The 14,707-nt window shown below is 38.6% G+C and overlaps 1 protein-coding gene across 1 annotated transcript; it reads left to right on the forward strand.

The window, feature by feature from the left end:
- The first annotated feature begins 1,336 nt into the window (after window positions 1-1,336).
- Window positions 1,337-13,614, forward strand: TSG101 (tumor susceptibility gene 101). The gene is made up of 12 exons (XM_089857480.1): window positions 1,337-1,708; window positions 2,529-2,597; window positions 2,704-2,788; window positions 3,146-3,211; window positions 3,868-4,031; window positions 4,101-4,224; window positions 5,025-5,135; window positions 6,222-6,592; window positions 6,656-6,748; window positions 8,427-8,560; window positions 8,629-8,731; window positions 9,635-13,614. Exons 2-12 carry the CDS (start codon window positions 2,550-2,552, stop codon window positions 9,716-9,718), a joined length of 1,383 nt encoding a protein of 460 aa, XP_089713606.1. The 5' UTR covers window positions 1,337-1,708; window positions 2,529-2,549; the 3' UTR covers window positions 9,719-13,614.
- The last annotated feature ends 1,093 nt before the right edge of the window (window positions 13,615-14,707 follow it).

Here is a 14,707-nt window from a genome sequence, read left to right on the forward strand (position 1 = left end):
AGGTTTACTTGGGAGGTGACGGAAGGTGGAATTGGGGTAAGTCACCTCCGGCGGACACGGGACAGTCGGCACCTATAGGGTAGGACCGCCGACATGTGTCGTATTCCCTCAAACTTTGCCGCCCAGAAGCTGGGCTTACAGGAGCGCGCCAAGGACCAAGGCTTGATGAAGCCGACTGACTTGGAACGCAGATTCTAATTTTTATAGACGATATAAAACGCGGGACTTTTCACGGCATAGATGGTGCATGAGACTAAGCTAAGCGCGTCTGTGGGTCTGCAGAGCAGACGTATAGTGGAGGCTATATCCCGCTCCCGCTGTTGTTGCTGCTTTCTAGAGTTCACTGCGTTAGAAATTCATCCAGAATGAATAGAACTGAACTGGTATTGCATCAATAGCAGGCTTGGAAATAAGGTTTATTTTTGAACTAGTTCTCCGAACCAGTGACCCCCAATGAGATAGAATATATATATAAACCTAGAGTCACAACGTGGGATCTCGAGATCGACGATTCGCGATACACTTTTTGTCGAGCATGAATCTTTATCAAATACGGGTGGCGCCACCTATTAATCACTTGAAGAACTTTTTTATTACCGTCTGCTGTCAAAATAGTTTTTTAAACGTGTTAAATAAAATAAGCAAGTTAAATAATAAAAACTCTAGTCCTTTTTAATCTAATAAATAGATGAAATAAAAATCATAACGATGTTTCTGATTGATAATAAGCGAGTAAAAGTTGTAATTAGTTCCGCTAGAGGCTCACAGGTGGCGCTGTCATGTTTTGATAAACTTGCTTGATAAAAACAATGTGTATCGCGGTAAGCCGATTTGAATTGGAACTCTATCTATCTCATTGGTGACCCCTGATGTCTTAAATATGAAACTGGTCCCGGGACCAGTGACCCTTCCCCTATTTATTTTTCTACTGGTCCCAGGACTTGTGGTCGTTCTCTCTTCTAAAAAAATCTCTCTCGGCTTAGGGTTGTATACACAACTGGACTCCTGGAGTCGAAATTTATGTTAAAATGAAAATAATTAAAGAGGTCCCCATATCAATTTTTAATGAAAGTAGGAATTAATAAACTAGTCATTGGGACCAGTGACCCTCACGTTTTGAATAAAAAAAGTGGTCCAAGCTATTAATAAACTGGTTTTTGACCTGTAAACCTGTCTTATTTCCTAGCCTGGCTGTGAGCCTGTGATCCCTATATTGTTGCTGCTTTCTAGAGTTCACTGCGTTAGAAACTCATCCCGGTATGAATAGAACTGAACTGGTATTGCATCAATAGTGATTCACTTGTGTGTGGTGAAATATGACGTTATGTTGTATGATTGTCCCCCTGGTGGTAATCCTAAAATAATGTTAATTGCGTCTAATGACCAAAGAGAAAGAGACCGACCGTTCTTCGAGTTTTCAGCTGCTGGTGTTGTGTGCATAGTTTTGGTTTTACTTATTATTAAGGAGAATATAATTAAATTTAAAACTAATAATTATGATTCCAAATTAAATTTTGAATTCAAAGGCTAGATTGTTAAACATCTAACCTACATAAACTAGTTAGATATAATTAAATTTGTGCTTCGAGGAATTTCTGTAAAGCCTTGGACCACAGTAAACGGGAAATATCATCATAAGACCAAGGACAGTCTCACCCTAAAGTTCTTTCATAGGAACTTGGGTCTACCAAATCTCTATTAGTAATCAGTAAGTTTTTGATAATGATATATTATATTATAAGCTTGCATTAGTCATAGTTAATAATTATAAAGATTGAAGAAAGTTCCTCTTTTTTAAGCTTACAATTTGTCACTTTTTGAATTTAGTTTCCTGTCTATAAACTTCCCCATATATTGTATCCTTATTAGAATATTGTTTTAATAAACATGAAGTGCTTAAATAGACACAAGTGAGATTATTGTCAAGAAAACACTGTATGAAAGGTCACAGTTGGCTGTCATATTGCTTGTCAGATTGTTAAGAGCATTTTAATAGACATTTTATAAGGTCAATAGACCAAATATTGAAATAAGCTGTCACTTTGTCAGTGGTTCCTAACCATTATGATGCATAAACACTTCCACTTAATCAGTGGATTATAAAGAGTAATGGCACCTACTTGCCTTTGACTGTATTAAGCTCTATGGGTAGTTAACATGGAGTGCCACTACTCTATAAGCTTACCTATAACCATAATTTTGAAAAGACACTACTAGATTGGGGTTGATCACAAATGAACAAAGTTTGAATGACAAAAATGAACAATAATTATACATATTTGTTATTGAAATAATGATATACAAATATGAGTGTTTTATCACGTACTAGTGATTTTTATGGTTGAAATAGAAGGCAGGGAAAATATTATCGGAGTGCAATACAACATTGATGGACAACACGATTTTATTGTACTCTGTACTGGGACATTAACATTAAAACATGTTAAATATCTAGATAGTGCCAATGTTGCTTTGTTTATTTTATGGCAAAAAAAAAAACCATGTTATAATGATTGGTATCGTTGCAGATAATTGCAATTGAAGTCAATATGCCTCAACCACAGTTTGAGTCATATGTAACACAAATTTTAAGCAAAGTAAGTATTTCTGTCAGAAACCTTCTTTATAGCCAAAACAAAAAAGCCTACAAACTGAAGCAACGTAGACTCTGATTGAATAAGAGAATATTTTCCCTTATTTTAGTACCAATACGCTGAAAGAGCAAGACGTGATGTCTTGAATGCAATGAAATTTTACAAGAACCTTTCACCAAAACAAGAAATGTTTGGTTAGTATATTTTAATTTAGGCAATAAAAAAAAATCTTTCAAGTGACACCACTAGATGTCGCCACTTCATGACATTTGCTTCTTCCCAAGTTCCCACTCGTTGTTCCTTTGAGATACTTGTAAACCCAAAATTGCTTTACCTCCACTCTCACGTACATTGAAACACATACAAACTTTTTTGTGACGTACGTCAAACCCTTCTAAGATCTCTTTGGCAACCATATTGGAAGTTGTCAGCTCAGGCTACCAATATTGACGTCACGTCCCCGTAGCTCCTCCCCTCTCAAAACCACTCTATATTATTACTTTTGATGCAAATTTCATTCATCACATGACCACATTTTGACTTATTTTCAGTGTTCAATGATGGTACTCGTAAAGAACTCGGATGTTTATCAGGAACTATACCTGTAAATTACAAAGGCAGGATCAGTTTTCATTTATAGTTTAATCCATGGCCATGGATAAAGAATGCGCGTGAGGAAATTTGTTTTCACGCTATAGGATCGGCAACTCCCTATCTCGAACGACAGCTTATTCTGTATATACTCTGTTACAACATCGGTTGTCAGCACGCGCAAAGCTAAGTCACTATGTAACGTAGCTTTGTACGTGCTGTCAAGAGACCAAAAACTTCAGGATCTTCAGGATTTAAAATATCCGCGGGTTTTTTAGCTCGAGTGCACGGACCTCTAGGCCTTAGTTTCAATTCAAATACGTGTGAAATTGCATACAGCCTACTACACGTATTTGAACTAAGGCCCAGAGGTCCGTGCACTCGAGCTAAAAAACTGGCGGATATTTAAAATCCTGAAGATCCTGAAGTTTTTTGTCTCTTGACAGCACGTACAAAGCTACGTTACATAGAGATCTAGCTTTGCGCTTGCTGACAACGGATGTTGTAACAGAGTATATACAGAATAAGCTGTCGTCCGAGATAGTGAGTTGCCTATCCTGTAGAATGAAAACAAATTTCCTCACGCGCATTCTTTATCCATGGATTAATCAATCACAATTATGTGATTAAACCTGCCTTTGACATTGACACTGACACTGACGTACTTGATTTGATATTCCAGGAGTGACATACAATATACCAATATGCGTTTGGTTGCTCGATACTCATCCGTACAATTCCCCAATGTGCTTTGTTAAGCCGACTGTCGATATGGAGATTAAAGTATCTCGACACGTTGACCAAAGTGGCAGGATCTACTTACCATACCTTCATGAATGGAATCCTGTATGAATGAAAATGTTTTACATCGTGTTCTTTAGAACATAGTCTCTAATTGAACATTTATGATCGTAGAGTTCCTCAGATTTACTGGGTCTTATTCAGGTGATGGTTATGGTTTTTGGAGAAACTCCACCTGTCTATTCCAAGCCAAAAAATCAGCAGACTAATTTTTCACAAAGTTATTTCAACCCTACAGGTTGGTTGGTTTTTGTTGCTTTCTTTGGTATTGTATGTTCCTTATTGTGAACATAATATATACTGCATTAAATGTTCAGTGTTTGTCAAAATCGGGGGAATTCATAAACTAATAGGAATCATTGTGTAGCCATTTTCGCTTAATGCTATCTAGACGGGCTTTGAGGGAGGAGCTAACTTGACTAATCATTATGTATGATAAATTTTGCGTCACATAATTTATCTCGCTGTGTGTTGAACACTGCGCCCACTTCTGACCTCGCGTTGCTATGTCACAGTCACATGTGCTCGCCACTTTATTGGCCATTAGCTAGGGCTATAGGCAGACGAACAACCAATAAAATCACAGTTAGAAAGACGTCAGAATATGACGCGTGTCGGAGCACTCAACACAGTCATTTGCGCTCGCGACTTTATTGCCCATGAACTAGGACTATAGGCTGATGACCAACCAATGAAATCACAGTTAGAAAGACGTCAGAACTATGACGCGTGACGGAGTACACTCGAGCCCAGCCCACAAAACCCGGGTAGAAAAATACATCAAAGATGTATGGGCACGCACTCAACACAGTCTTATGCGCTATCGACTTTATTGCCCATTAGCTAGGACTAAGGGAAACGACCAACCAATGAAACAACAGTTAGAAAGACGTCAGAACTATGACGCGTGACGGAGAGCACTCAAGCCCCGCCCACAAAACCAGGGTAGAAATATACATGAAAGATATGGGGGCGCAATGAATCCTTTTAGATAGTTGATACCTGTCAAAACTAACTGTTACATTTGTTGTGAAACAGGATATGTACCGCCAACATCCACAGGGGTTAGTCAGCCTTATCCACCTTATCCTAGTGTAACTGGTACAACTGCCTACCGTCCTGCTACCAACAACTTTCCTAATTTTCCACGTAAGTATTAAACGTGCTTCAGACAATCCCACAACTACAAGACAATGTTCTTACATTGCAAAAGTACTTGTCTTGATGGGTTGTCATTGTTTGATACATGTTAGGACAAGTACTTTTGCAATGAAGAACATTGTCTTGTAGTTGTGGGGATCGCTTGTAGCACGTAAGTATTAAATGTGCTACAAGCAATCCCCACAACTACAAGACAATGTTCTTCATTGCAAAAGTACTTGTCTTAATGGGTTGTCATTGTCTGATACATGTTAGGACAAGTACTTTTGCAATGAAGAACATTGTCTTGTAGTTGTGGGGATAGACCTTTTCACCTGTAGAGCGGGGGTGAAAAGGGGGGAAAAATTTCGAGAGGTGAGCATGCGTAGAAAGAATGTTTGGGGGCAGTGCAGTACTTTTAACCATTCCTTTTGCCTTATTTGCTACGCATTCGAGTTTATTTTTATAAAACAGTGTTGTATTACTTGTTGTAAAAGTATTAATTGAACTTCCGAGGTGAAATTTTATCGAATTCAATTGATAGACGTAAAATTGGGGTAGTTTATAATATTCTACAGACCAAATTGGGCGCTAAGGCTTACGAGCGTGTTATACGCGGCGCTTTCGGGGCCGGGCACGGCACGGCATTGGCGATGTCCGCCGATGAAGGATGATCCCGTACCGTCGCCAAGGCTTAGTGAGTTATGGCGGCCTACTAATATCAATGCACCGTTTCCATTAGAACTTAAACACTTTATTTCTTAACATGATTTTAATTGTACTATCTCGGTTTTAAATACTAGGCATTTTATTTTAATATTAAATTTCAAAAAGTTCTCCCATACGTCCATCGTAGTTTAGTTTACACGTTTAACTCCATAGAAGCGCTATAACTCATGCCCCCAAACATTGCAACTTCTCATGCGCGGCCCTTAATGTGAACAGGTCTATTGCTTTTCCACGTAAGTATTAAATGTGCTACAGTCAATCCCCACAACTACATGACAATGTTCTTGCATTGCAAAAGTACTTGTCTTAATGGGTTGTCATTGTCTGATACACATTAGGACAACTAAAACGTTTTATCCTGTTTAGCTTACCAACCTCCTCCAGCTTCGGGTTACAATCCTCCAAGTAGCACTCCGTATCCTTCTTACCCGAATAACAGTATGGGCACAAGCAATCCACCACCACCACCTCCAACAACGGGAAGTTCCTACCCGCAAGTAGCGCAAACATTTCCTCCGTATTTTCCACAACCTCCAGCTACCGCTACTGGTGGAATGGCTACCTCGGCTGCACCTGGGCCAAATGCTGGACCAAATGGTGCCATTCAGGGTATTGGACAAGCTTCCCAGATTCCAAATACCGGAACCATTTCCCAGGAACATATTAGGGCTTCCCTATTGTCAGCTGTTGAGGACAAACTCAAAAAACGGTTGAAGGAAACCGTCGCACAAGCGCAAGTGAGTGTTTTAATGTCCTGAAGAATGGAGGGCATAGAATTATTATTGGACTCTTTTCTTTAGGCTGAAATGGAGGTTTTAAAAAAGACGCACGAAGATTTAAACACTGGAAAATCAAAACTTGAAGAAATCTCTAGTCAAATTGATAGAGAGCAAGTATGTCCGTGTTATAACATAACAGGGTTCATACAAACCTGGAAAAATCAGGGAAATAGATAGTTGACAAAAACCTCTGGGAAATTTGCGTCAAACCAAACAGGGTCCGAGTAATTAAGCAAAATGTTCATAAACATCCCCTCCATAGGATTAACATTACACTATACTTTGGAGGCTCATAACTCTGGTTATATTAGAGATACGGGGATGTCCTTTGAGTATGTTATAGTCCTATTTGCCCCCAATCCAACCATCCTAAAAACGTAGGGCTACGACAAACAGGGGCCGAGTAATTGAGGAAAATGTTCGTGAACATAGGATTAACGTTACACTATACTTTGGAGGCTCATAATTCTGGTTCTATTAGAGATACGGGGATGTCCTTTGGTTATGTCATAGTCCTATTTGCCCCCCATCCAACCATCCTAAAAACGTAGGGCTACGACAAACAGGGGCCGAGTAATTGAGGAAAATGTGCGTGAACATACCCTCCATAGGATTAACATTACACTATACTTTGGAGGCTCATAACTCTGGTTATATTAGAGATACGGGGATGTCCTTTGAGTATGTTATAGTCCTATTTTCCCCCCATCCAACCATACTAAAAACTTAGGGCTACGACAAACAGGGGCCGAGTAATTAAGCAAAATGTTCGTGAACATACCCTCCATAGGATTAACATTACACTATACTTTGGAGGCTCATAACTCTGGTTCTATTAGATATACGGGGATGTCCTTCGAGTATGTTATAGTCCTATTTGCCCCCAATCCAACCATCCTAAAAAGGTAGTGCTACGACAAACAGGGGCCGAGTAATTAAGCAAAATGTTCGTGAACATACCCTCCATAGGATTAACATTACACTATACTTTGGAGGCTCATAACTCTGGTTCTACTAGAGATACGGGGATGTCCTTTGAGTATGTTATAGTCCTATTTGCCCCCATCCAAGCATCCTGAAAACGTAGGGCTACGACAAACAGGGGCCGAGTAATTGAGGAAAGTGTTCGTGAACATACCCTCCATAGGATTAACGTTACACTATACTTTGGAGGGTCATAACTCTGGTTCTACTAGAGATACGGGGATGTCCTTTGAGTATGTTATAGTCCTATTTACCCCCCATCCAACCATCCTAAAAACGTAGGGCTACGACAAACAGGGGCCGAGTAATTGAGGAAAATGTTCGTGAACATACCCTCCATAGGATTAACATTACACTATACTTTGGAGGCTCATAACTCTGGTTCTACTAGAGATACGGGGATGTCCTTTGAGTATGTTATAGTCCTATTTGCCCCCATCCAAGCATCCTGAAAACGTAGGGCTACGACAAACAGGGGCCGAGTAATTGAGGAAAGTGTTCGTGAACATACCCTCCATAGGATTAACATTACACTATACTTTGGAGGCTCGTAACTCTGGTTCTATTAGAGATACGGGGATGTCCTTTGAGTATGTCATAGTCCTATTTGCCCCCCCCCCTCCGTTAACATTTGCTCCATAGGATACTCCATATACGGGAAAAACCTGGAAAACTCAGGGAAGTATATGGGGAAAAACCTGGAAATCTCAGGGAAATTTGTTTTCCGAAAGTTGTATGAACCCTGCATAAGATGGGATTTTGAAGTACCAAGAATAGAATTTTATAAACCATTTCTTTCAATTTCAAGACCGAGCTAGAAAGCAACATTCAAGTTTTACGTGACAAGAATGAAGAAATGCAAGAAATTCTTTCCCGACTGGAAGGTCAAGAATCGGTGGATATTGATGAAGTTGTCGTGACTACAGCTCCCTTATATAAACAGTAAATTTTACATTGTTTATTCAAATATGGTTCCAGTTTTGACGAACTATAAATGTTTTATTTTAAAGATTACTGAATGCTTTTGCTGAAGAAAGTGCTACGGAAGATGCAATTTATTATTTAGGCGAAGCTCTCAGAAGAGGTGTCATTGATTTAGACGTTTTTCTAAAAGTAAGTTTCGAAATGAATTCAGGGTTCATACAAACCCGGGAAAACCTGGAAATATCAGGGAAATAAATAGTTGAGAAAAACCTCAGGGAAATTTAGAATTTTTAGTAAAATTCAGGGAAATCAGGGAAATTTGCGTCAAACAGGAGCCGAGTAATTGAGCAAAATGTTCATGAACATTCCCTCCATAGGATTAACATTACACTATACTTTGGAGGCTCATAACTCTGGTTATATTTGAGATACGGGGATCTCCTTTGAGTATGTTATAGTCCAATTTGTCCCCCATCCAACCATACTAAAAACGTAGGGCTACGACAGACAGGGGCCGAGTAATTGAGGAAAATGTTCGTGAACATTCCCTCCATAGGATTAACATTACACTATACTTTGGAGGCTCATAACTCTGGTTCTATTAGAGATACGGGGATGTCCTTTGAGTATGTTATAGTCCAATTTGTCCCCCATCCAACCATACTAAAAACGTAGGGCTACGACAAACAGGGGCCGAGTAATTAAGCAAAATGTTCTCCATAGGATTAACATTACACTATACTTTGGAAGCTCATAACTCTGGTTCTACTAGAGATTCAGGGATGTCCTTTGATTATGTTATAGTCCTATTCGCCTCCTCCCCTCCTTTGTTAACATTTGCTCCGCATAGGATACTCCATATACGGGAAAAACCTGGAAAATTCAGGGAAGTATATGGGGAAAAACCTGGAAATCTCAGGGAAATTTGTTTTCCAAAAGTTGTATGAACCCTGGAATTATCCAATTTAAGTTTGGCAGTTCTAAGTTATAGCCCCTGTTCAGCAACTTCTTCAATTCTCGCGACGACCGAGCTCGAGTATTATTGACGACTGAGCTCGAGTACTCGCGACTGACCAAAATTTTTCATTATAGAATGTCCGTGAACTATCCAGAAAACAATTCATGCTTCGAGCTTTAATGCAGAAATGTCGTCAGAAGGCGGGACTACCATATTAAAAAAAAAAATACAAATCGAAAATAAAACTTTTGAATAAAGTGTAAGTGACTGATGAATGATATAAATTCCGTGTTTAAAGCTGTGGTTGTAGCAAAAGGTTTAAAAAACAAAAAAACAAGTGACAATGTAAATAATATACATAAGTAAACTAAAAAAAAAACAAAATCTTACCAGATTAGAGGAAAAAAAAATTGAATTGTAATATAAATAAGTTTCTGAAAAATCACCTATATCCATATACCATAAAAAAAAAAAAATATACAAAAGTAATAATTGGCACATTGATTAATAATGTTTGAAATTTAAAACCCAATTAATTCTTTATTTTTTTGTTAAATGAATTCTGCTATTTAATTTAATTAAAATTAAATTTTTCGAATATGCTATGAAATAACTTAAGTTAATTCATAGATCTATATCTACATCAACGCTAATTTAATTTAATCGAATTTTTTAAGCATATAAGGTGCCGTAACTTCGTAAGATATGTTCACCATAAGTTTGTTAATCCAGAGAGAATTTATAATTATAATAGGGAGTGGAGAGAATTTATAATTATAATCGGGAGTGGAAGCTCTTGCCCTTGACAATGCTAAATTTAACGTAGCTCAAAAACAAGTAGGCTTAGCTGTGTTGTCAAAACTGGCCAGGTAAAATTTCCGGTCACATGATCGATACTCCTTTAATTTTAAAGTTTGCCGTCAAATACTGTTGTACAATTACACAATTAGGGTTCGCGATTTCGATTGCAACTGGCGCCATCTGGAGATATTTTAAGTCAGATGCCAAATTATCCAATTAGGGTTCGCGATTTCGAGTGCAACTGGCGCCATCTGGAGATATTTTAAATCAGATTCCAAATTATTCAATCAGGGTTCGCGATTTCGAGTGCAACTGGCGCCATCTGGAGATATTTTAAGTCAGATGCCAAATTAACCAATTAGGGTTCGCGATTTCGAGTGCAACTGGCGCCATCTGGAGATATGTTAAGCCAGATGCCAAATTTTCAAATTTCATCTCCCCTAGAGACCCACCCTAGAGGGAGGGGTCACAAAAATCATACCGGAAATAGACCTGGCCAGTTTAGTTTATCACGTGATTTTTGAGCTACATACCACTCCCTATTATAAATTCGCTCTGGTTACAAACTACAGCTTGTAATTTTGAAGTGAGTGACGTAGGTCATAGATTTGTGGAGGTAAAGCGACACCTGGTGAGGTGCTGTCAAAGGCTTAGTACACTGCAAAGCCGGGTGTAGTGAGTCGGTTCTCGCTTGTTGTTCTAGAACTACCCTTACCGAAAAAAAAGCCTCTAAAACACGTCTTCATCCCAACCTAAGACGTATTTTAGAGGTGGTTTTTTTGGTAAGGGTAGCTCAAGCTATCTGAAAGTCTTCAGCATTACGAAGTATGGGTACTTATGGAACATATCTTATAAACTTATGAATGAGCTTATTTAGGGTTAACGGAGTGCATATTGACAGCTATTTCCGGTATTTGTACTCCCTTTCATATGTAATTCAAAATAAGGTATAAAAAGTCGCATTTTACTGATTAGATCTGTGAATTAGCAAGTTTGAATTTGCGTTGCGTAAAACATTTTAGCATTTGGTTATTTAATGTATAAGTAAAGGTCACATTTGAATTTACATATATTTTAGAGCAAGTCTCGGCTGTGGTTTAGTTTTAACAAATCCCACTAGATGCTCCCATAGTTGAGGGGTGGAGCAAACTTCAGCAAAGGCTAGTTTTAGATCCGCCCTTGTGTACGAGTTCTGATTGGTTCCTGCCATTGGCAAGGTAAAATTGGTGGGCTGAAGGTTAACCAGGATGTTATGGGCGCCACAGTAGCCAAAATTTGCTTTAACACAAGAAGTTATATACTTTCTTGTTTCAAGGGACAAAAATTGAGGGTTGGAGCCCTTACTAACATAATTTGAATATTGTTATTAACATCCGTTACTTTATTGAATGAATTACTTAGCTGATGTTAAAATTTTTACACTACACAAATGATTTTACCCTAATTGGTACCAATATCAAAAGGATTCCAAAAGTTGCTTGCCCCCGCCTCTGTGTTATTGCAAGCGGCTTGAGGAAAATTTTCAAGGAATTGTATGAAAATCCATATTGGAGGAATATTTTTAAATACATTGATGCACATGGTTTGTGGAGTTAGGAAGGTCGTGTTCTGCCTTCCCAAACCGGTTTGTTCTCCGCATTCTTAGTGCAGTATAGTATTTAAAATATTATTTACCTTCCACCCAACTGCCATCTACTTTACATTTCCTTCAAACTGAGGGTTAAAAGGAAAATCAAGTGATTTTTTATCGATACTTCTACTAATTATAAGACCAATCTGCGTAGTGAAACATCCAGGAAATACCAGCTCCCAATGATTTTAGAACTCAAATATAGTGGTCAGAGGTGCTAGTTTTAAATTAGCACCTCCGACCAATCGCGTAACTCCCTGCCTTGTTGTTAACAAAATTCCATGGGCACGCTCTGCTACATCTCGAATGAAATTCAGCTAATTATAAGATCAATCTGCGTAGTGAAACATTAAGGAAATACCTCGGAATGATTTTAAAATTCAAATATAGTGGTCAGAGGTGCTAGTTTTAAATTAGCACCTCCGACCAATCGCGTAACGTCCTGCCTTGTTGTTAACAAAATTCCCTGGGCACGCTCTGCTACATGTCGAATGAAATTCAGCTAATTATAAGACCAATCTGCATTGTGAAACATTAAGGAAATACCAGCTCCGAAGGATTTTTAAATTCAAATATAGTGGTCTAAGGTGCTAGTTTTAAATTAGCACCTCCGACCAATCGCGTAACGCCCTGCCTAGTTGTTAACAAAATTCCATGGGCACGCTCTGCTACACGTCGAATGAGATTGAAGTCACAATCGTGGCGCAAGATATAGAGCGTGCCACGGAAATTTTGTTAGCAACAAGGCAGGGAGTTACGCGATTGGTCGGAGGTGCTAGTTTTAAATTAGCACCTCCGACCAATCGGGTAACGCCCTGCCTTGTAGCTAACGAAATTCCCGTGGTACGCTCTGCTACATTTAACGTGACAATCGTGGCGCAAGAGATAGAGCGTGCCACAGAAATTTAGTTAAATCACTTGATAGTCCTTTTCACCGACATTTCATTAAATTAAGTTACATTTTCGTACAGGCTAGTGTTACCTACCAAAACAGCAGAACTGAAATTTCTTTCGGTACAATCAGTAATTCTTAGCAGCCCATACAATTTTTGAGAACTAATAGTGAACGTTCTGTTGAAAAAAAAGTATACTATAGACTCAGTATGACGCGGTATTATATACTCGCGTGAATTTATATTTACTATATGTATATAAAGGACTGTTTTAATTTCCTTAAAATGGTATTTAATATTATTTTTTTTTTGAGTAATCACGCATCGTAGTTAAATTTCCGTAATAATTAAGTTATTTTATAATATTTTAATGGCCATGTAATTCTTTTTTGTGTCATATAAATCGATCAGAACCCAAGACCCTTTAACCTTTTCACCCCTTAAAACGAAAGAGGTTGGTGTGTGACTTGTTTTAACGAAGTATTTGCTGCCGAAGAAACCAACCAACGTTAACGTTGATTGCAAACTTGAAATAAAAGTGATTTTATACTAGAATAAATGTATATACAGTATATACCCATTCATTATGGGGTGAAGGGTAGAATGTTAAGCTGGCACCAACCTTATTCTGATTTCTATATGATCTAGCCAATAGGATGCGCTTATTTTATTATTTAAACTGTGCCATGAGCCCATGACACTAATAAAAACAGATATTTTCTTCTAACTGTATTGTGCTATATACAGGCTGATGAAAGATACTCCCAATAAAATTTTCAAGTAATTTTGATTACGTTGCTTCATTTTTTGGGGAATAAAAATACATTATTATGATTCACGTAGGCCGAAGTCTCGGCTGTGGTTTAGTTACTAGATACTCCCAAGGAGGAGTGAGGTAAGAGGGAGTGTTGGTCTAATGTTAAAGAAGCAGTACTGTAAATGGAAGGGGAAAACGGGAGGGTATTAATTTTCATCTGTCTCTCCCGCGTTTTTAGCTGACGCGCATGCGCGAGTGGCGTCCGTCGGTTCCCACACTACGCCAGCTCCCACTCCTGTTCAAAGCCGGTGGTTTTTAAATATGACGCATGCGCGTAGACACCGCGGCGTGTGACTTAGACAGCGCCGGAGAGAGAAGAGTAATAAAGCCTCGAAGCGGACCAACCCGCCCAAGGTTCGTAAAATAATTCTTCGCATTATATCCCTGATACTCCCATAGTCGAGGGGTGGGGTTGACTAAAGAACTTGGCCCTAACCTTAGCAAAGCCTAGTTTTAGCCTAACGAGTTCTGATGCGCTTATTAGAGGAGGATAAATTTTAATTATTGTGTTTAAAAGAAAGCCCAAAAATGTATTCCTTTCGCAAAATACTTTTCTCAAGTGTTGAGTGAATTCGCGCTTCTGACGCATTTTAATTGGTTAATGCTTTTAATTAGATGTTGGCCTAATGCAAGCGATATTTATTTCAATTTTTAATACTGTGAGCACTGTAGGTCACTTCTCATGGCTGAAATTTCTTCGTTTTTTTGCCGAATTTACTTTTAGTGAAATATATCATATACATTATAAATTTTTTATCGTGACAGTTAAAAAAGCGGCAGCTTGCGTTGTCGAGTGCGTGATCGAGTGGGCTATGGTATATTACAAGCTTATTTGCCTACCAGGTTGCGCCATTTGTGTCCAAACGGTAAAAAAAATTATAGCACTCCAGACTCCAGAGATGAAACGCGCGCCATCTAGGCTCTGCTTTGATGTGTTGATCATCCGTGTTACATTGAAAACTGTCACGAAGTAAAAGACAGACAATCTTAACTCAAGCTATTAACCCTCCGACATCGGCGCACGTTTTCCGAATCTAAAGATGAGGGGGTAGAAGCAACGCTGTAA

The sequence above is a fragment of the Phalangium opilio genome, unplaced genomic scaffold, assembly GCF_054372755.1.
Source record: "Phalangium opilio isolate 3A_F unplaced genomic scaffold, DU_Popi_V2 ptg000217l_1, whole genome shotgun sequence".
Taxonomy (NCBI): Eukaryota; Metazoa; Arthropoda; class Arachnida; order Opiliones; family Phalangiidae; genus Phalangium; species Phalangium opilio.

What these genes read in the sequence shown, in the direction of transcription:
- TSG101 (XM_089857480.1), top strand. Translation starts at nt 2,550, where the DNA reads ATGCCTCAACCACAGTTTGAGTCATATGTAACACAAATTTTAAGCAAA. An exon ending in CAACTTTCCTAATTTTCCAC is followed by an intron (nt 5,136 to 6,221) that starts GTAAGTATTAAA and finishes TATCCTGTTTAG; the next exon opens with CTTACCAACCTCCTCCAGCT. An exon ending in ATTTAGACGTTTTTCTAAAA is followed by an intron (nt 8,732 to 9,634) that starts GTAAGTTTCGAA and finishes TTTTCATTATAG; the next exon opens with AATGTCCGTGAACTATCCAG.